The 20,640-nt window shown below is 53.4% G+C and overlaps 1 protein-coding gene across 2 annotated transcripts in view; it reads right to left on the bottom strand.

Moving 5' to 3' along the window:
- Positions 1–2,912: 2,912 nt before the first annotated feature.
- Positions 2,913–20,640, bottom strand: part of TRAF3IP1 (TRAF3 interacting protein 1) — a 50,145-nt gene continuing 32,417 nt past the window's right edge. For both annotated transcript variants that reach the window (XM_047773934.1, XM_047773935.1), the window contains 2 exons: positions 6,687–6,910; positions 2,913–4,658 (listed from right to left, as the gene is read on the bottom strand). In XM_047773934.1, the coding sequence (XP_047629890.1) occupies positions 4,493–4,658; positions 6,687–6,910 (390 nt within the window). In that variant the 3' untranslated portion in view covers positions 2,913–4,492. The remainder of the gene's footprint in view (positions 4,659–6,686; positions 6,911–20,640) is intronic.

Here is a 20,640-nt window from a genome sequence, read left to right as displayed (position 1 = left end):
TTGGGGGGCACGCTGGGCTCCAGGGGACACAGGACTCTGGCCTGTGTTCTCAGACCAGCCGGGCCTCCTCTCCAGGGGCACCTCCTGAGATCAAGCTGTGCCCAGGTTTCCGAGTCCACCCATGGGGCCCTGCGGTCCCCCCGATGCTCTTCTCAAGTCAGGGCCAGCCTGGTTCCCTCTCCCCACGTCCTGGGAAAACTCTTCGGTGCCTCTGTCCTTCTAGGTCTGTCACGCTAGCCACACGCTACACAGACCCACTTCCCGCAGCTTCACCCCGACCAGGAAGGGGTCCAGCAGGCCCTGGGTCCCTCGGGACGACGCCGGTCCAGACAGGAGCCTCTGGGGGAGGTCCTCCCGGTCACGAATCCCAGACACACGTGGGCATCCCGACCCGGGGACGCAGAAACCCTGCCACGTGGCTGAGCTGTGGCTCCATCACACGCGCCCTGACCTGGCCCTCCGACCTCACCGTCGCGGCAGGGCTGTGGCCCCAAGGGCCCCACTAGCCCTCCACAGCCACCCGCCACCACGCGTAGGTTTCAGATGGGGAGGGGGCGGGTTGTCTGTCATCCACAAGGGGACACTGCTGCAGGTGGGGGTGGGGGGATGGGTTAATAAACAATCACGCTCTGAGAAGAGGCGCGGCTGCCACTGTCCTGAGCAGATGGGACCACAGCTCCCCTCCCGAGGGGGCCGCACTCCCAGGGGCGGGAAGGGCCGGGCGCACCTTGTTCTCGCGTGTCTAGCACACAAGTCCCCACACAAGCTGGCTGTCACCAGCCAGCAAAGTACTGGCTTGGATGAAGGTTCTGAATGGCAGGGCTGAGGGTTCTTCTGTTTGTCCGTCCTGGTGACAGCGATGCTAAGGCCTTTCCCGAGGACAGAACGGGGAGTCTGAGGCTGCAACCGGGAACAGAACTGTAGCGGGGATTGAACTGAAAACCCAGGGCTGGAACCTGGCGCAGGCTGCACGTCCTGCGAGCGGGCCGGACTCGCCAGCAGCGACGAGCGGGACCTTGTAACCCCAGGCGTGCTGTGCTGGCTGCTCTGCGAGCAGGTGCCAGGCTGCTGGGAACCTGCAGGAGCTGGGACCTGGACAGCACTCGTCCCCAAAGCCTTGTTCCTTCCTCCGCGCGGCAGCTCGGCCTCCCGTGACTCATGGACTTAACTTTCTTCCAAACCCCATTTTCCTTCTTTCTTTTTTTTCGGCTGCACCCACAGCACATGAAGTTCCCAGGCCAGGGATCCAAGCTGCACCACACCAGTGACCACATCGGATCCTTAACTGCTAGGCCACCAGGGAACTCCCCTGAACTGCATTTTCTACCAGAAAGACCAATTTGCTTGATTTAAGAAGCTGATAATCAATCTGAAAGTCAGCACTAAATATGGATATAAACCCTAGCTGCACAGCTTTAAAAGCCATTTAAATGTCTTTTCTCTCACGGAATTTAAAAAAGTCCTTCCCGGAGCTCCTGCCATGGCTCTGCAGAAACGAATCTGACGAGCATCCAGGAGGACACAGGTGCCACCCTTGGCCTCACTCAGTGGGTTAAGGATCTGGTGCTGCTGTGAGCTGTGGTGTAGGTCACAGATGTGGCTTGAATCCTATGTTGCTGAGGCTGTGGTGCAGGCCCGCAGCTGTAGCTCCAATTTGACCCCTAGCCTGGGAACCTCCATGTGCCACAGATGCGGCCCTAAAAAGACATATAAATAATAAAAATTTTAAAAGTCCTTCTAACCTCCCTTGATGAAGTCAGATAACCAGCAGCACAGGATTCTTCCGGGGGCCTCCTTCTGCCCCCCTGTATGAACTGTACTTACTAAAACACTTTTTAGAAAAGCACAAATCCCTTTCATGAGCAAATGCATCACAGGCCCCACTGTGGCAGAGCGCGTCCAGGCACACGCCTGCTTCTCTGCATCAGGTCCACCTGGCCGCTCAGAGTCGGGGGTGGGGGAGGGGGGCTCCTGAGAGACAGGAGGAATGGGGGTGGGGGGGGCCTGGCTCCGCCTCCGCCTCCTTGGGGTGGGTGGGAGACCCCAGAGCTGGGGTGGGGGAGGCCCGGTCTGTGCAGAAACCCCTCCTCCACGCTGCGCTCTGTGCGCCCTCATCCTGAACCCGACGCCTTTGGGAGCTCCAGCAAACCGGTCGTCCTGAGCCTGCGACCGTGACACAAGCTGTCCATTCCTCTCGCCCCTGAGCCATGACGCTGAGCGGGTCAACAGAAGGTACACGTCGTCAGCAGGGGCGGCTTGGGAGAGAGGCCCGGGAACCCTTCGGGGCACCTGTCACTCGACAGATTCCCGACAACCCCCTGCCACCCTGCACTTAGCGTCACGAAATAACAGCGTCCCGTCTTGTAGGTTCCAGCCACTCCTCTTTTTAAGTTGCTTACTGGAAAGAAAAGTCCGTACGAATACTAAAGCAGAAAGCTTGAATTTTAGTTTTAAATTACTTTTTTCAAAAGTTGACACATTTCCTTTAAATATAAATTAGTATCAGCTCACCCTTTAAGTTAAAATTTCTGATGTATGAATCCAGTACTTTCTGAAAACTTATAGACCAGAGGAAAACATGTGATAATCCCATTGGTGTATTTTATCAAAACAATAAATAACATGGAATTTAATTCATTTTTGAAAAGATACAGTAATACCTTCATGCAGAATCTTTCTAAAACTTCACGAGCGATCTTAAAGTTTCTGATAAATGCTTATCTGTCCTAAGGAACTTCCATTTATACAGAAAAGTGCTGTCACAATATGAATGAAAAGACACAGTTCCCTGAACTTGCTTCAGTGAAAAACAAACCGCACACACTTTAAAATTTAAACAATCCAAAGGCTTATAAATGCTTTTTCCAGGTGTGAACCGAACTTGCAACCCATGCACTTATAGAAAAATAGGCGATTATTTGTAATGATTTATGTATAAAAGAAAAATAAATTTTATGATACAATTTGATCAACTATTTCATACAAAATTTTACTCGCATACAAGGTCTGCATTCTTTCGCCACAAAAACTCTCCTCTTCTGGACAGACTGAGAAAAGGCAGACAGCTTCACCTGGGGCAAGACAGGGCCCACGTGGGGTTGCGGCCGCGTCGCAGGGACCGAGGACGGACACGCGAGGGGAGGCCGGGAGCGGACGCGCCTCCCCTCCCCCAACGACAGGTTTCGGGCCATCTGATCCAACAGACTCCCAGGCGCCGCACAGAGCGGGGGAAGGACCGGTGTTTCAAGATGCCAGATCTTAATAAGCTGATCTTGAACTCGGCTCAGAAAATCATACGACCTCCCTGTTACAGGTCCAGCTTGGAAATTACCCTAAGAAAACCTTACCCGTGCCCTTTGTGCTAACCTTTTAAAGAAACAAAGCTTCCTCAGGCAATTCCTTGGCTTGCACGGTACACACGGTATCTAGAGGCAAAGGGTCAGGTCCCAGACCTGAGGACCCCTGTCTCCAGGCAGGGGAATCTTCACACGCAAACCTCAGACCTTAGCATTTACAACAGCACATGGGGTGAAAACTACACGTAAACGATGCTTTAAAAAAAAAAAACCTTCTGCTTTAAAAAACAATTTAAAAAATGGTAACATCAACACCTTCAGTAAACCCGCACCCCCCCTAAAATCTTCCTTTTGCAGTTTCCCCCAAGCTCCCGGCCTCTCAGGGGCACAGGTGTGCGCCTGTGGGAAGGAACAGGTGGCGAGCAGCCCCCCGTCTGCAGGGCCGAGGGCTCCCTCCAACTATGCTGGGAGGCGCGTGGGGGAGGCCAGGGTAAATGCTGGGGAGAGTGAGGCTACGGCCTGTGACGAGCTCCCGTGCAGACGACAGCCGTGAAAGCCACTCCGAGGGCTCCCTGCCAAGTGTGTGAACTGCCAGGGCTGGAAATACAAGCCAGAGAGAGCGGGGACCCAGAGGAAAATTACACGAAGCAGCGCGTGTAGTTCCCAAGAGGCTGAAAACAAAAGGCCACAGGTACCTTCTAAGGACAGGAGCGGAACCGAAGCCTTTCCAAGTGGCAACGAGCTAAAAATGCAACGGGTTCCTCTTCGGGCCTCCCTGGCAAGTGCTCATCAGGAGGTGCAGCCCTCCTTCGCTCAGCAGAGGAGCCCCTCCCCGGGCTGAGTCCAAAGTCAAGGTCTCCTACGCCCTGGGTTTCCCGCCAGAGGACCCGGCACAGAACCGAACAGAGCAGCCTGCCGCAGAAATACCAGGACAGGCCTGTGAAGAAACTTCTCGCACGGGCGCTTTGCAGAGCTCTTTATAGCCGGCAAGCACGCTAGCCGGAGGAAGGTGGGCAGGCACGGTCTTCTCAGACACGGAGCAAGCCGGGCCGCGGGCGCGGAGAGGCAGCGGGCCACCAGCGAACCCCGCTCCCTGCCTCCCACCCGAACCCCAAGGGGGGTAAACGCCGTCCTGTCTCTTGCGCTTTACCCGCACACCGAGGACAGCGACCTTCAGTCTTGGACGCCGCGTGCCTTCACCTTCTGGAGCTCAAGCTGGCGCTGTGCACCAGCCTCCGGATCTTCTCGTCGTTCCTCAGAATGCTGGCCTTCACGGCGCGGATCTTGTCCTGCTGCTCTCCGACCAGCTGCTCCAGCTCGGCCAGCTGCGCCTTCAAGGGCTCCACGGCGCAGTCCGTGATGCTGGGGAGGACAAAGCCAGGGGCCCGTGAGCGTCTGGCTCGCCCTGGGTCTTTGCTCCCTGACCAAAACAGTGAAAGACAGTGACAACGCGGCACCCCAAGAAAAAGGGTAAAAACCAAGCCCTTCTTGGAGAACGGCATAAAGGGAGGAGAACTGCACGCCTGGGAAGAATCTTTTTCTTACGTGCACGCACACACCACAACCAAAAGCAAAGTCGAACATGGACTTTCCACAAAGGAGGCTAATATTTCTTAAAGGAATGGGCTCGAATTCCTGAAGGTGCATACGCTGCAGAGGCCTGAGGACGGCAGGGAGCTGAGCCTGGGGCCCACAACACCCCGAGCCGACAGCCCACGGGGCCCTCACCTCCCGGAGAGGCGCTCCAGCTTCAAGGGCTTCCTGCGGCGGCCCCTCTGCCTCGCTTGTTCAAGACAAGTCAGGAGGCCTTTGAGTTCCTGGATTAAATGCTAGGAAACGTCTAGAATATACCCGGGAAAGCTGAAGTCAAAAGTAACCTCTCCCTTTAGGTTTTTATATGTATTCTTTTTTTTCTTTTTACAGCCGCACCTGCAGCATATGGAGGTTCCTGGGCCAGGAGTCAAATCGGAGCTGCAGCTGCTGGCCTGCACCACAGCCGCATCCGTGACCTAGACCACAGCTCACGGCAACACTGGATCCCTAACCCAATGAAAGAGGCCAGGCTCGAACCCACATCCTCACGGAGGCTATGTCAGGTTCTTATCCCACTCAGCCACAATGGGAACTCCTATTTTCATTAAAAAAATTTTTTTTTATGGTCACACCCAATGGCCTATGGAAATTCCCGAGCTGGGGACTGACTCTGAGCCACAGGTGTGGCAATACCAGACCCTTTAACCCACTTCGCCAGGCCATGGATCAAACCCCCACCTCGCAGCAACCTGAGCCTCCAGCTGCTACAGCTGAGTTCTTAACCCGCTGGGCCACAGCGGGAAAACCCACTTGAGGTTTTCAAAGCACATAAATACAAAATAAAATATAACCAAAAACAGTGACAGTTTTCAACCATCCTACATAAAGCAAAATCAGGTTCTGTAAGGAAGCAAATGTCTGGGGAGATACTTTCTAATACCTTAAATCGAAATGTAAGAAGTGCCAACAGGAGTTCCCACTGGGGCTCAGCGGTAATGAACCCAACTAGCATCCATGAGGACTCAAGTTTGATCCCCGGCCTTGCTCGGTGGTAGGTGAAGGATCCAGAGTGGCTGCAAGCTGTCATGTAGGTCACAGTCACGGCTTGGATTCTGTGCTGCCGTGGCTGTGGCGTCAGCTGGCAGCTTCAGCTCCGATTCGACCCCTAGCCTGGGAACTTCCATATGCTGTGGGTGTGGCCCTAAAAAAAAAAGGCCCCCCCACCCGCGCCAAGGGCTGACAAGTTATCTCGTCAGAACAGGCACCAAAAAGTTCTCAGGGACCACCTACTTCTGTCATGCCGCTAAATTTAAGGGACTTTTAAGAATAAGCAGACTAGTAACAGAGAGCAGAGCTTCACTATAATTGAACTTTTAGTTACACGGGCTTACAGACAGAGCCCCGAGCCAATGCAAGCGTTTTCTCAAAAAAAGAGTTAACAGTTGATAGAGCTGCCTGCCGCCGCCCGGATCCACTGATCACGCACACAGAGTGTCAGACACTCCCTAAGCTCCATCTCTTCCAGTGGCTAGTCCACTTCTCTTGCAGGAGCAACTTCCACATGGGCTCACGGGCGTTCCTTTCGGAGGAAAACACATTCAAATCACAAACAGTCACAAAACGGGGCAATTCGATGAGACACATGAAAAAATACGGCATCCAAACTGCAAAGCCTCCTGTCTTTAACGTCTGAGTGCATCCTGCCGGTGAGCCAAGGCAGCAGGTCCTTTCTGACTGCTGCACAGAAAGGCGGGCTCTGAGACCAACGAGAGGGGGCGAGGGCGAGGCGAGAGGGGGCGGCGAGGCGATGGTCTCCGGGGGGATGGCCCCTCCCCGCCCCCGCCCCCCCCCCCGCACCTCTGCTCCTTGTGCAGGGCCTCGGCGTGCTGCCGGTTCTCGCTGTGCCACAGCTGCAGCTCGCTCTGCATGGCATCCACGTCCTCCTGGATGTAGTCCATGATGCTGCCCAGGGGCAGCGCGCTGCGGCACAGGGTCTGGATGGACACGCGCAGCTTCTCTATCTCCTTGGACACGAGGTCCTTCTCCTTCTTCCAGGCCGACTCGAAGACGAGCACCTTCTCCTACAGCGGCGGGAGAGGAAGCAAGAGAGACTCAGCTTCGGAAGCCCAGGGCTCGCCGAGGGCCGACAGGCCCGCGTGGGGACAGTGCTGGCTCAGACCCCGGGCTGCGGGGCCGTGAGGTCGGCCAGCAGCATGTCTGGGGTGCCAAGCCCTGCACGCGCCCCTCGGCAGCGTCCGGTGAGGGCCGGTTCCAAGGGGCACCTTTCTGCCCAGTAAGAGTTTTGGTTCCCAACTGACCAGAAACTGACTGCGGTCACTGCTATAAAAGCTCAGGACCCCAAAGAGTCTGGACAGGGGACCTGGCCCTGCCTCCCCTCCTTGACCACACCTCCTCGGTGCCTCTGAAACCCAGCTGGCCAGGCCGAAGCGGGAGAGCGGGCCAAAGGACAGGGGGGCTGGCCAGGGGTGAGGGGCAGCGCGTGTGCAGGGTGGCCAGCAGCACCACGGGGGCGGGCGGGGCTGGCAGGTGCAGAGGCCGTGGGGCCTGGGCCCTGTGGGCATCGATGGTACAGGGCTGGGGAGGGCGGGGGAGGCCTCGTACAGCAGCAGGTGACAGAGGTGAGGGTGGTGGTGGCTGGGGGACTTCATTCGGTTTGGCCAAGAGTCCTGGGCTCCTCCTCAAGGAATATTTAGAATTCTCTGCATAAGAGTTTTTACCTCGGGCCACGTCTCTGAATTTCAAAAACTGATGTAAGACTCAGCAAGCAGTCCGGCCTGGGAAACCTTTCCTGGGACAACGTACACGGCTCAGGCCCTCCCGGGGCTCCCACTCCACACAGGCGGACTAGGTGGCCCCGTTCTGCCCACTGCAGTGTGAGTCAGAGGCCCTAAGCTACAATGAATCAACTTCTTGCTGTATTTTCAGACTTGTTTTACTAAGCTACATAACCTCTCAGTCATTTCTAGTTCTGGTCTCAGACCACAGGCCCCAGGAGGGCAGGAACCCTGCATCTGGTCCGTATAGGTTCTCCTTAAATATCTGCCCACTGAACAGACGGAGAGAATATGTAATTTACAGGTGAAGATCCGAGCTCCAGCAACTCCTGGGCTTCGGAAAACACATCCTTAACATAACGCCTGGCACGCAGAGAGTGTTAAATGAACAGGACTAGAAGTAAAAGACAAAACTCACAGAATGAGCGAGTCCTGCCAGGTTGCGGGACACAAGAAAAAGACACAAAAACCAATTGTGTTTCCATTGACTGGCAATGAACACACGGGTTCCCAAAATTAAAAATACAGCGCCACTTGTAATTGCTTGAAAAAAGAGGAACAGGTGGAAATTAACAAAAAATGTATAGACTCTGCATATACTGAAAACTGCACGATACGGATGCGATAAATCAAAGGAGAGCGAAAAGAGAGAGCCACGCGGCCCTCCTCCCTCCTAAGAGTCAAAGCAGCAAAGACGTCCATTCTCCCCAAATTGACCCACACAAGTCCTAACAAAAGCCCAAACTGTGTGCAGACACGGACAAGGTTTTCCTAAAATTCACACAGAAACCAAGGAACTGGCGCAGCTTAGACATCCTGAAAGAGAAGAAACAAGAGGGTGGACCCAGGCTGCCCAATTTCAGGACTTGCGACGTGGCCACAGCGAGCAGAAGCGTGGCCATCCAGATCAACGGCTCAGAACAGAGGACCCAGAGACAGAGCCTCACGAGTGCGCCCAACTGACTGTTTTGTCTGGTACTAGAAAGACGGACCGCCTCTGGTCAGCAGGCTCCGTGCCTCTGTGGACCAACGTCTAATCCCCAAAAGGGTCAGGAGATTCTTCCACGCAGGCCTGACTGCAATCCCTTTTTTTTTTTTTTTTTTGGCAGTGCCCACGGCCGCACGGCACGTAGAAGTTCCTGGGCCAGGGACGGAACCCACGACGCGGCAGTGACAATGCTGGATCTGGATCGGGGTGCCACTCGGCAGTAAACAGTAAGGACCCCCCCGATTCTCACAACCACCTGGGTGGGCCTCCGGAGAGGGATGGGGAGTGAGAGAAGCCAGTCTCAACACGTACCTGCTGCCAGACTCCACCGACCTAACACTCTTCAAATGACACAGACAAGGTGGAGAAGAGGCCAGTGGTTGCCAGGGGTCCGGGACGGGTTGGGGCGGCAGGTGGGGGTGCGGTGCCCATCAGAAGGTAACAGGTTGTGACGCTGTGAAGACGGAGGGGTTCCCTGTCTCGCTCTATCAGGCCAGCATCCAGCCGCAATCCTGCACCCGGCAAGACGCCGGATGCCATCGGGGAGAGAACTGAGTCGGGGTCTCTAGGATCTACTGCTTCTTCTAACTGCACGGGAATCTACAGTTACCTCCAAATAAGTTAACTGAGGAAGAGGTAGTGGCCATAAAAAAATGCCCTTAAATTAAAATGCTAAATGACCAGGATGAATCCACACGATGATAAACTACTTCCCGGGGGGAAATGTATTGTCTTTAAAACTGACTATCGACTCAGCGGAGAAATTTTAAATTCTACTTAAACCCATGTGTAACGACGATTAAGTCATTCTCATGCGTCTGGCACTGCGTCGACTCTAACACGAGAGTGTTCAGGGCACGGAACTCAGGACGGAGACCTACAGGTATAAACGTCTTCTAAGATGGGCGTGTCACGGCGTGAAGACGCTGGAAGGTTACCTGTCACAGTCCGGCTTTCGGTGTCACAGCACCAAGCAGAATCTGGATCACTCATCTTAAAGTTTCTAATTTTACTTTTCAGAGACTAAGAATTTAAAACGAGTGTCCCTGGGCTGGGGTGACGATCGCGGGGGAGGCTTTCACTGTTGCTGCAAACACGCTGCTGCAAGACACCAGCAGTCTGGCATTTTTCAACCGTGCACTGCAAGTGGCGGTGGGCTGGGCAAGTCCAGCGCTGACAGTGCCTGCAAAAGCACACCCCACCCAGGACAGCCTCTGATTTACATGGAGCCCGTGCTACTGCACCAGCAACTTTCCCGGAAAATGCAGCTATTACACACCCTTGCTCTATAGACTTTTAACACACACGGTAAAGCCTGAGAATCCGCCACCACACCCACCACGCAGGAGAAAATAACGCAACTGTATCATTACACAAAACAGGACCCACAACGACCCAGGACACGGTGTGGGGTGGGGGGGAAACGCGTGGCAAAGTGGCGCGTGGTCAGGACACGTGCCCTGCAGGCCGGCCCGCCACCTCCTACCCCGCCGGCCCGGGATGAAGCCCGACCTCGCGGAACCTCGCTTTCCTCCCGGTTAAACGGAAATAGTCCCATCGCCCCTGCAGGTCAGATGACACGGGACAATGTAGAACAGGCAGCTGGGTGCCCCGCACCGAGCAAAGCCCCCCTCGGCAGTGACCGTGACCGCACATTCATCCCGCACAGGGCCCAGGGCGCGGGCCCCGCGTCAGCTCCCGGGTGACAAGGACTCCCGGTCAGGCTGGAGGACACGCTGCTGTGTGGTTGGCACCAACTACCAGGCTGTAGGTCCAGCTTCCAGCAGACGAGCTCTCCCCAAAACTCACTCGCCCCTCCCTGACACGGCCCCTCCCCATCTCCACCTGCTCCACATAAATAACCCCAAGCGTGACACCTGACCTTACGACTCAGCACCCAAAGGCTGACTCCGAGCCCCGAGGTCTGCTCGGAGCCCCGCTGGGCGGCCCGCCGCTCCTGTGTGTGGCACCCCAGCCCCGGGATCGGGTTCCACAAGTGACACAGAGCGTGGCGGCCGTCTGCGTCGTGGGGACACACAGGTGCCCTCCTGTGCCCCCGCCCCCTCCCCGCAGCGGGCTTTGGCACTTGGCCCCTTCACACATGCACTTCGATTTTCCAGCTGAACGGTTCCTTACTTTGGGGACCTACTATTATTTGCATTCACCACACACACACTTGTTCCCAGAAACGTTTACAGCGATTCTTAAATTCACAAGTATTTATTGTTCATAGTGATTCTTAAATTCACAAGTATTTATTGTAAGCCACACACCTAAGAACCACTGGCCAGAGAGATGTGTTTCATTACATTGCGATGCGATGCTTTCGAATGAAGTACTACAGTTCAAATGAGGCTGAAAAGCCTGACCCCAGCTACTGCAGAGGCCTCTCAGAAGCAGGAGTCGGGGTCTGACACTGGCCCCCCACGCTGGGCTGAAGGTCACAGACACCCCTGCGCAGGCCTCTCCCCTGCAGTAAGCAAACCCAGTAAAAAAAGACCTGACTGATGGCGGGGGAGGCTCATAAATCCACGCGTGTAGCTGCTTGAAGCAACACACTCTCCCGTGACCTCGGGAAGTCACCTACAGACGGCCTGTCAAAAGCTCACGTTCCGCAGAAGCCGAGGACTACGCCTACACGCGGGCGACCGAGCAGAGCTGAGGCTAGCGGGGCAGCTGCTCAGCCAGAACCTCCGAGGCTCCTGCTCATCCAGAAAAACCCCGTCATCAAGCGTCTCTGGAAACCACACTTTGGCCTCCCCTGCGGCTCAAACTGCGTGTCCCGAGCGCACAGGGAACAGCAGCCTGTGGCCAAACACCTCAGCCGTTCACACCCCCGGAAAAGCGCCGGAGACGTGGGCGTCCAGCTTCACAACGTGACAAAGCGACGCCTGCAGCCCTCGCCTGGGTCCGGACCGCCAACCCCACCAGGGTCCCCGAAGCCCGGGGCCCGTCAGGCCACCGTCGTGGAGACGGCGTCTGGGCGTGCGGGACCCGCTCTGCTGTGCGCCGACCCGCGTGCCTGTTGTGCACACCCGCGTGGGTCGGCCGCCTCTGCCGGGTTTAAGAGCCAATCGCGGAGTGAGGCTGGGTGTAACCAGCATCCTGCTCTTTGCCCCGCGGTGGTTGTTTCCTTACAGAACGTTCCACGAGTTAACCCTCGCTCTCCAGCGATGGAAACGGGCTATTCCTGGCAGGGGGTCACTGCGAGCCATGCAACCCTGAATAATTCCATCTTCTACCTCTGTCCCCGGACACACGGGCACAGGACCCTCCAGGGGTTGCCACAGAAGTGCCACTGCTGGGTCAACGGGCACACATGTCTTCAACGGGGTGACGTGACATGGCAGTTTTCTACAGTGGTCACGCCGGCTGACACCAGCGCTCCTTCACACACCAGCACTTGATTTCTGCGCACGAACAAGAGCACAGACTCCCACGGCTCTTCCGCAGCCCGACGACTGCAGTCACGACCCCGAACCCCGGCGGCGGTAAGAAACCGCTGCTCCCCGTCAGGGATGTGCTGCGGAAACCCTTCCGATGGTAAAGCCTGCTCACTGCAGCAGCAGGAAGCTTCTGGAAGATACCTTTGAGACGTTAAACAGTGTGAGGGTAACTGCCTGGGTGGGGGCCAAGCACCCCGACCTCTGTGACTCACTTGCTGCATAGCCTTGGACAGATGCTCTTGCACCTCAGCTTCCTAACCTAGGAGACGGGGCGACACCTGGCGGCTCAATTCCTGTGACGTAATGAAACGACTGAATCTTTCCTGGACATGGCAGCACACGTGAAGAAGAAATACTGACTATTAAAGAAAACAGACAGAGTTCCCGTTGTGGCGCAGTGGAAACGAATCTGACTAGGGACCAGGAGGTTGCGGGTTTGATCCCTGGCCTTGTTCAGTGGGTTAAGGATCCCTCATTGCTGTGAGCTGGGGTGTAGGTCACAGACGCGGCTCGGATCTGGCGTTGCTGTGGCTGTGGTGTGGGCCGGTGGCTACAGCTCCAATTAGACCCCTAGCCTGGGAACCTCCATATGCCACCGGTGTGGCCCTAAAAAGACAAAAAAGAAAAGAAAAGAAAGGAAAAGAAAAGAAAAGAAAGAAAAGGAAACAGACAAAATATATTTACTAGGGAATAGAGTTTTTGATCCTACAGTGTATTCTATTTCACAGTTAATCATATTAAAAATATGTTCGGAGTTCCTATCAGGGCCCAGCAGTTAACAAACTTGGCTGGTATCCATGAGGATGCGGGTTCGATCCCTGGCCTCTCTCAGTGGGTTAAGGATCCAGTGTTGCCGTGAGCTGTGTTGTAGGTCGCAGATGTGGCTCGGATCCCGCGTTGCTGTGGCTGTGGTGCAGGCCGGCAGCTATAGCTCCGATTCCACCCCTAGCCTGGGAACCTCCATATGCCTCGGGTACAGCCCTAAAAAGAATACATACGTCCTTTAGAAAAAACATAAGATTATCAATTCCAAAGCATGAACTTCTGGTAGAAACCTTACAGGCCAGGAAAGAGCAGTACAACTATTCGAAGAGGTGAAGGAAGAAACTGCCAACCAGGGATACTCCACCCAGAAAAGCTGTCTCCCAAAAACGAAGGAGAGGGAAAAAGGTTCCCAGACACACCAGCGGAGAGTTCATCAGCACTGGCCCCGCCTAAGAAGAAATGCTGAAAGGAGTTCTTCAGACTGAAATTAATTAGTAACATGAAGACACAGGAAAACGCATGATATACTGGTAAAGGTTAAGGACACGCTCAGATTCAAAACTCTCCAAGACTAACATGGGGGAGGTACAACCTATTTAATTCTAGCATAAAGATTCAAGGGGGAAGGAATTCAATACAGCTAAAGCTACGATACTTTGTCCACAAACACCCAATATAAAAAGAGGTACAGCACAGCATCCCAAACAGAAAGCAGAAGTAACAGCGAGGAGCTGTCCTCTGCCACTGAGGTTAAGCTGGCACCGCTCTAAGTGAGATGCTGTGTCTTATGTGAGCCTCATGACAACCACAAAGCAAGAACCTACAGCAGATACGTGAAGGGTGAAGAGAATTAAGACACACTGCTATGGAAAGGCATGAATTCACAAAGGCAGGGAGACAACGAAGAAAGGAACAGGGCAACTACAAAACACCCAGAAAACGGTAAGACGGCCGTGGTCAGCCCCTAGCTGACAATTACATGTAAGTGGATGAACTTCTCCCAGCAAAAGGCATAGAGGGGACCCAGCAGTTCCACCTGGTGGGACGCCTCTGGAGGGGATGAAAGCGGTGTGTCAGAGAGCCGCCTGCAGCTCCACACTCACTGCAGCACCCCTCCCAACAGCCACGACGTGGAAACAAGCTGTGTCCATCCACGGATGACTGGCCACAGAAGCTGCGGGACAGAGAGATGGCAGATATGCACAGCGGAACGCTCTTCAGCCTCATCAAAGGAGGAAGCCCTGCCACGTGCGACAACGCAGCTGGACCCCCGGAGCTAATGCCGAGCGACGTGCATCAGGCAGAGACGGACCCACACTCAACGGTGGGGCGTGAAGGGAGGAAGGCGGTCAAGACGGACGGATGTCCAGTTACAAGGAAAGTGAGGTGCACCCCGCTGACTGCGGCGAACGCTGCTGTGCGGTGTGCGTGGGAACTGCAGATCCTACGAGTTCTCATCACGAGGCGACAGCCTGTGTGTTGTCACATCTCCACGCGACGATGCGTGTGAATGCACCTGTCACGGCAAAACCATTTCATGGCATATTTCAGTCAAATCGTTACGTGGGACACCTTAAAAGCACACGGTGCCACCGCCAATTACACCTCAACAAAACCGGGGAGAAAAAAGAGAGAGGCTGGATGGATTAAAAAAAAAAAAAAAAAAGCCTCAAGCATCTGCTGCCTACAAGAAACTCCCTTTAGCTTTACAGGCACAAACAGGCTCAAAGTGAACGGATGGGAAAAAGATATTCCATGAAAATAAAAATCAAGAGCTGTGATGATCGTGGTACAACTATAAATGCAATAAAATTCACTGAGTTAAAAAAAGAGACAGGAGTTTCCGTCATGGCGCAGAGGAAACAAATCTGACTGGGAACCAAAAAAAAAAAAAAGAAAAAGAAAAAGGGAAAGAAAAGAAAACAGACAAAATATATTTACTAGGGAATAGAGTTTTTGATCCTATTTTGTGTATTCTATTTCACAATCATATTAAGGTATATTTGGGGTTCCTATCGTAGCCCAGCAGTTAATGAACCTGACTAGCATCCATGAGGACGCAGGTTCAATCCGTGGCCTCTCTCAGTGGGTTAAGGATCCAGTGGTGCCGAGAGCTGTGGTGTAGGTTGCAGCCGTGGCTCAGATCTGGCGTTGCTGTGGCTGTGGTGGAGGCCGGTGGCTGCAGCCGTGGGAACTTCCGTATGCTGTGTGTGCAGCCATAAAAAGCCCAAATAAATAAACAGACCTTCATGGACAGCAAAGCTATCAACACCCTTTCATCCTTTTCGTTACACCCGACATCCCTCTAATCTCTCTACAATTCTGTATTTGTTACTCACATCTTTCAGGAGCTCAGAGATTAGAAGGTGTGTGCAGACACAGCTTACTGACGGCTGCTAGGATGATCTCGCCTTGCGGTGAGCGACGGAGCTCGGAGCGGCTGGGCTCAGCAAAGTCGGGGCCGACAAGAACCAGCCCTGCTTCTGACCCAGAAACCTGGCTGCAAGGGGAGGGATGGAAAAAGAAGGGCACCTGCCGGCAACAGGCCCCGCCCCCTCGCGTCAGCAAGACGCAGCAGCAGCAGCCGTGCTCGGCGCACACAGGCCACAAGCAGGCGACAGTGGGTGTTTGCTACGGGTCAGGATGATGCCTTGAGATCTGCCTCAACTCCACAGCTCCCCACCCAAATGAGCCAGGCCCCAGGGGACACTGCCACCACCCCGGGGACCCAGGGAGCAGACAGGCTCCTCCCCAAGCATTAGGACCCCAGGTCTTCTGAGGGTTTCGTGTGTGTGTGCATGCGCAGCCCTGTGGGCAGGAACCAGAACTGCACGCTAAGCAGCTTCCGCCTCCTTCCTCCAGGGTCCAGGGATCAGGGACCACCTGCAGAAGCGCAAAGGCACCGCTCACGCCTGGCGGCGCATGCGAATCACTGGGGAATTTTATAAACACACTCGTGTGGGGATCCTGCCCAAAGGGGGCCGTGGGTCAGTGGCAGGCCCAGGACCAACATTTAACAAAAACTCTCTGGCAGTTCCCGTCATGGCGCAGCGGTTAACGAATCCGACTGGGAACCATGAGGTTGCGGGTTCGATCCCTGGCCTTGCTCAGTGGGTTAAGGATCCCACACTGCTGTGGCTCTGGTGTAGGCCGGCAGCTGTAGCTCTGATTTGGCCCCTAGCCTGGGAACTTCCATACGCCACGGGAGTGGCCCAAGAAATGGCAAAAAGACAAAAACAAAAAAACAAAAAACAACAAAAAAAACCCAACCTCTGGACAGCTCTAACGTACAGACTGCTCTGAGCAGATATACCTGAAGGAGGTTTCAAAGGCCACAAGGCTCTCCATTCACTTGCTTTCCATTTTTTAATCACCTCCCATGTTATAGGCAGTAGCAGCAAATGAATCCAAGTGCCTTTTCACTATCAGCTCTGGAAAGGACCATTAAGATTATTAGATTATTTTGCTTTCCTTTCCATTCCATTAACTACTTGAATTTGCTCTTTTAAATGCCTTGCTAAAATATTTATCATTTGCTATGGAGCCTATTGCTTCAATCTTGTAATTCTGGTTCCAGTTTTATTTTTACATATTTAGCCTTCTAAAGTTTTATATTTAGAAGCTCTAAAAATACCAGATAAAATGATCACACCCCAATTAACCATTAATCCCCAAAGGCAGTTACTAGGCAATTTGCCCTGTTGCACGAAGACCCTCCGGCCTGGAGCCAAATAAGAGCTGGGACCCAAGCCTGGGGCCTGAGACCTCGCAAAGCCCTCAGACGCCCAGACCTCAGCATTCTCAACAGGCAGTCGTCCTGTGGTATCCAGGCACTGGGACCCCCACGGATGCCAAAATCTGCAGATGCTTGGGTCCCTCATGTAAAACCACCTGCTTCCTTGAAATCACCTCTGGATTACTTACAATACCCATCACAGTGCAGGTGCTGCGTAATTAGTGCCGTGTAAAGAGTCCCACACACGGCAAATGCAAGTTTTGCTTTTTGGAATTTTTTTCTCCAAATACCTTCTGTCTGAGGTTAGCTGGACCCGTGGATCTAGAACCCAGGGGTAGAGCTGGTGGTGGTCACCACTGCTGGTGGTAACAGACGGGGCCCCGGAGCAGGGAGACGACAGGAGACAGTGCGTGGGGAATGGGGTCTCCCGGCCCACGGCCTGCAGAACTGCCATCCACCTGGGCGACCTGAGCACCTGCCCACGAGGCTGCCGGGGGCTGTGCTGTGGGGCGGCTGGGGGCTCAGCCGGATGTTTAGGCCACTCCCGGTGAGCCCTGCTTTCTAAGGTTCTTTTGTCCTTAAAAAGCAATCTCGTGATGTCTCACGGATACTTCTAGCCTTCACACCTCCTCACACACCTCCTCAAACGAGACAGAATTACTCTTCAATCGGGCCGAGCGTCAGCCGACCCGTTCTGTCAATGGAGCTGCAGACTGGCAGCCGGGGCTTCTGGGACTGGTGACGAAATCTCCTACTCGTCTACCTTCTGCGCCCCAGTCTACTGCCTGCACTCCTTTTCCAGCCAGTGTGACTAAATTCAGTCTGAATGCTCGTCCTGAGCACCTGACGTTCGCCCTGAGGCGTCTAGAGCACGGCCCCCCCCCACGTCCGGGAATGGGTCCCAGTGAATATCCCTAAACAGCGGGGCCACGCGACCTGTAACCGAATTGACATCTACAGACCGAGGCTGTCAATCCGTCAAACTAAAGACATTTTTTAATGCAAAGCACAGAACAGGGTATTGATGGAATTAAGGCCGAAATTACTTCTTGGGCCAAAACTGGCTAACATCTAGGAAAGTGATGGACATGATATGATATAAACCTTAAGTTGACATTTTGAGCAAAAATAAAATATTTGTCACATTATCGTTCACTGAAGAAACATATTCAAGAGAAGATGATGCCCACTCAATCTGGAAATGTCTGCATGGCTATAGCTAATCACCAAATTAAGAATCCGGCGTGGTCACCACTATGGCACAGGTTCCAATCCCTGGCCCAGGAACGTTTGCAAGCTGCAGGTGCAGAGAAAAAAAAAAAATGGAAAAAGACTACAGCTAATCATATTCTCATAACCCAAATTCTTAAGTCTCATACAAACATTTTCAGGTAAAGCTCCCCGATCCAATCATGCACCACATCACAGGCTGAACGGAGAAGGCCTGCGTCCTCTTAGCCATCCTCCCAGAGCTCAGACGCATCATGCTGTGTTTCCAAACATATGATGTAAGCTTTCAGTTGACATTTTGAGCATTTTCATGGCCTATAACATATTCATGGTGCCCATCTGTACATATGTTTAAGTGATGCTGTTGATAATGTGGGGGCGATAATTACATTTTATATCCAAAATCTAAAACCCAGAGCCTACATATGGGAAAACACTGTGCTATTAGGGGACATAAAACTATCACCTTATTTCCTAAAAAATAAAAAATAAGAGCAAACAAAAACCCTGTAACTCTTCACGGTTAAAATCAACCCCAGGGGCCCCCCATTTAGCTACAGAGGTCTCACCGATGAAGAAATATCATAGCGTATGTCCTTCTTAACTTCCTTCATAACAAGGTAAACAGGAGCGATATTCCCAGCAAGAGACCATCCAATGACACCTGGACCACGAACTTCCAAGCGAAACATACAGGGATCCGCAGTAGAGTTTCAGTTAGGCGGGGATTTGGAAGGGCATTTTCCCAACAGGGTTAAGGAATTTGTGACGAAAGTGCACCATCTAGTGACCAAAATAAGAAATAACTTGAAGGCTTATTCGGATCACAAGTAAAAGAGAGTAGGACTGAAATTCTCCACCCTCATACAAGAATTTAGCTACACTCTGTTTACCATAATGAAAATATAATATGTTTATAAGGTCGCATTATCCATCAAGAGCCATTTCAAGATACAACAGGCTCTCATCTGCCCCAGTAAGTGCTTCTTAAAGAGTCACCCTCCTCTCTCCCGATGGCTGGGCGCCCCCGAGGCCCTTGTGCCATTTTTCTTCAGGACAGAGAAACACACACCCAGGGTCTCATGTGAAGACGCGTGCGACCCCCAGCAGACCCAGAAAAATGCAGTCTACGTGACCGGGAAGATGAAGAGTCAACACACAAGAACTTTAAACAAAGAGGAAAAAACCCAGGAAGAGAAATCGCTCTGAGTCTAGTTCAAAACAAAGCATTTCAAGGAAAAGAAAAAGCACCTGAATGTTACCTTCACAGAACAGAGCAAATGAAAAACCAGCCAGGAGAAGACTGTGTACAAGGACAGTGAAAAATCAGGAGAGAGAAGCCTTTCAAGAGTCCTTTCAAGCGAGGGAACCTCTCTGACACCGCCGGCCCGTCCTCCAAAGCACCTGCGTTTACAAAGACTGAAAAGCAAGCGCCGTCGAAGCATGAGAAACTCCGCCATAAGACTGCTCTCGGGCCGTTCCTCAAAAACGTCATGAGTCTGCAGGAAGAAAATGCTCGGCGGTTGCAGCAGGTTGGCATCTGCTCTTGGAAAGAGCGAGGGCCAGTCGGGGAAAGAGAAGGCTCGGCGCACCCGACCCAAGCAGCCAGTCCCTCGCGCTGCCTGCCTCCCGTCCATCCGCGCGGCGGGAATTGGCTTTTCTTCCGACGCAGCTGCAAAGACCGGCTGCAGAGACGCCCAGATGACAAGCACGTCTTTCCTCACCCATGCAAAACACGCTCCCTCCAAAAACTAAAAAGCGCCCAAACGAAAGGCACACACAACTTAGGTGCAAGCAGAGCGAACTCCTTCCCCTGGAAGTTCGGAATGAGACAGAGAAGACACGCACGCAGGGTGAGAGGAACACGCATCAATCGGCAACGACCAGAGACGGGTACGGCCGAGACTTCCCATCGCCTCTGTGAAATCAGGGTGCACTGAGGTCTGCACCCCAAGTGTGGAGAGTAGACAGGGCGTGCAGGCGCCCAGCGTCTCTAGGAACGGACTATAAAGTCTCAATCCCAGAGCATAGGCAACTTCACACGGACCATGTGCAGTTACATTCGCGTCCCCCCAAAGAAACTTTTTAAAAACCCTCATGTTTGAAAACTAAAAGCCACACTCCTAAATAGGCCACGTGTTACAGAAGAACTAATAACCGAGGAATTTTTAATGTTCAAAATATTCGAAATTTAAGGATAAAGTATAATTAAAGGGAAATATGGTCTTAAGTATATTGTTTAAAACCATAAAACTACAATAAATGAGCTGTGTTTGTGACTCAGGAGGCAAGAAAGAGTGAACACCCACAGCCATCAAGAGCCAGAGTGAGGAGCGGGAATCCGAGGCGCGGAGCTGCAGACCCGAAGCTGACCTTTGCTGGAGGACGTCCAGCTACTTCCACGGTTTCCCCAAGTCTTGCGAAGGAGAAAAGACACAACAGTTGCGGACGGAAACGACACCTACAGATGTATTTTTTAAATCATAAAAGTGTCTTGAAACATTCTTTCGCCATGACTTGGTAAAACGTGGGTGAAAAGGCAGTTCCCTGGAGAAGCACCGGGAAGGGACTGCTGGTGGCCCCTGCATCGGCTCTCCCTTCTTGCAGCGACGCTGCCTGCACCGGGGGGGGGGGGTAGCCCTACAGTGCTGCCTGCGCTACATGCACCTGCCAGGGCCAGAGAACCGAGGAGGGGTGACCGTACAGAGAAGGAGGGGTGACCGCACGGGGGGAGGAGGGAAACGGCGCAGGGGAGGAGGGGGACCACAGGCGACACTGTCCTGGGAGCCAAACGGAGATGCCTCCTCTGAGAAGCTTTGCTACGAAAGGAGGGCAGACAATGGCCAAGAGG

The sequence above is a fragment of the Phacochoerus africanus genome, chromosome 3 (genome assembly GCF_016906955.1).
Source record: "Phacochoerus africanus isolate WHEZ1 chromosome 3, ROS_Pafr_v1, whole genome shotgun sequence".
Taxonomy (NCBI): domain Eukaryota; kingdom Metazoa; phylum Chordata; class Mammalia; order Artiodactyla; family Suidae; genus Phacochoerus; species Phacochoerus africanus.
This window is presented reverse-complemented; position numbering and strand designations above follow the sequence as displayed.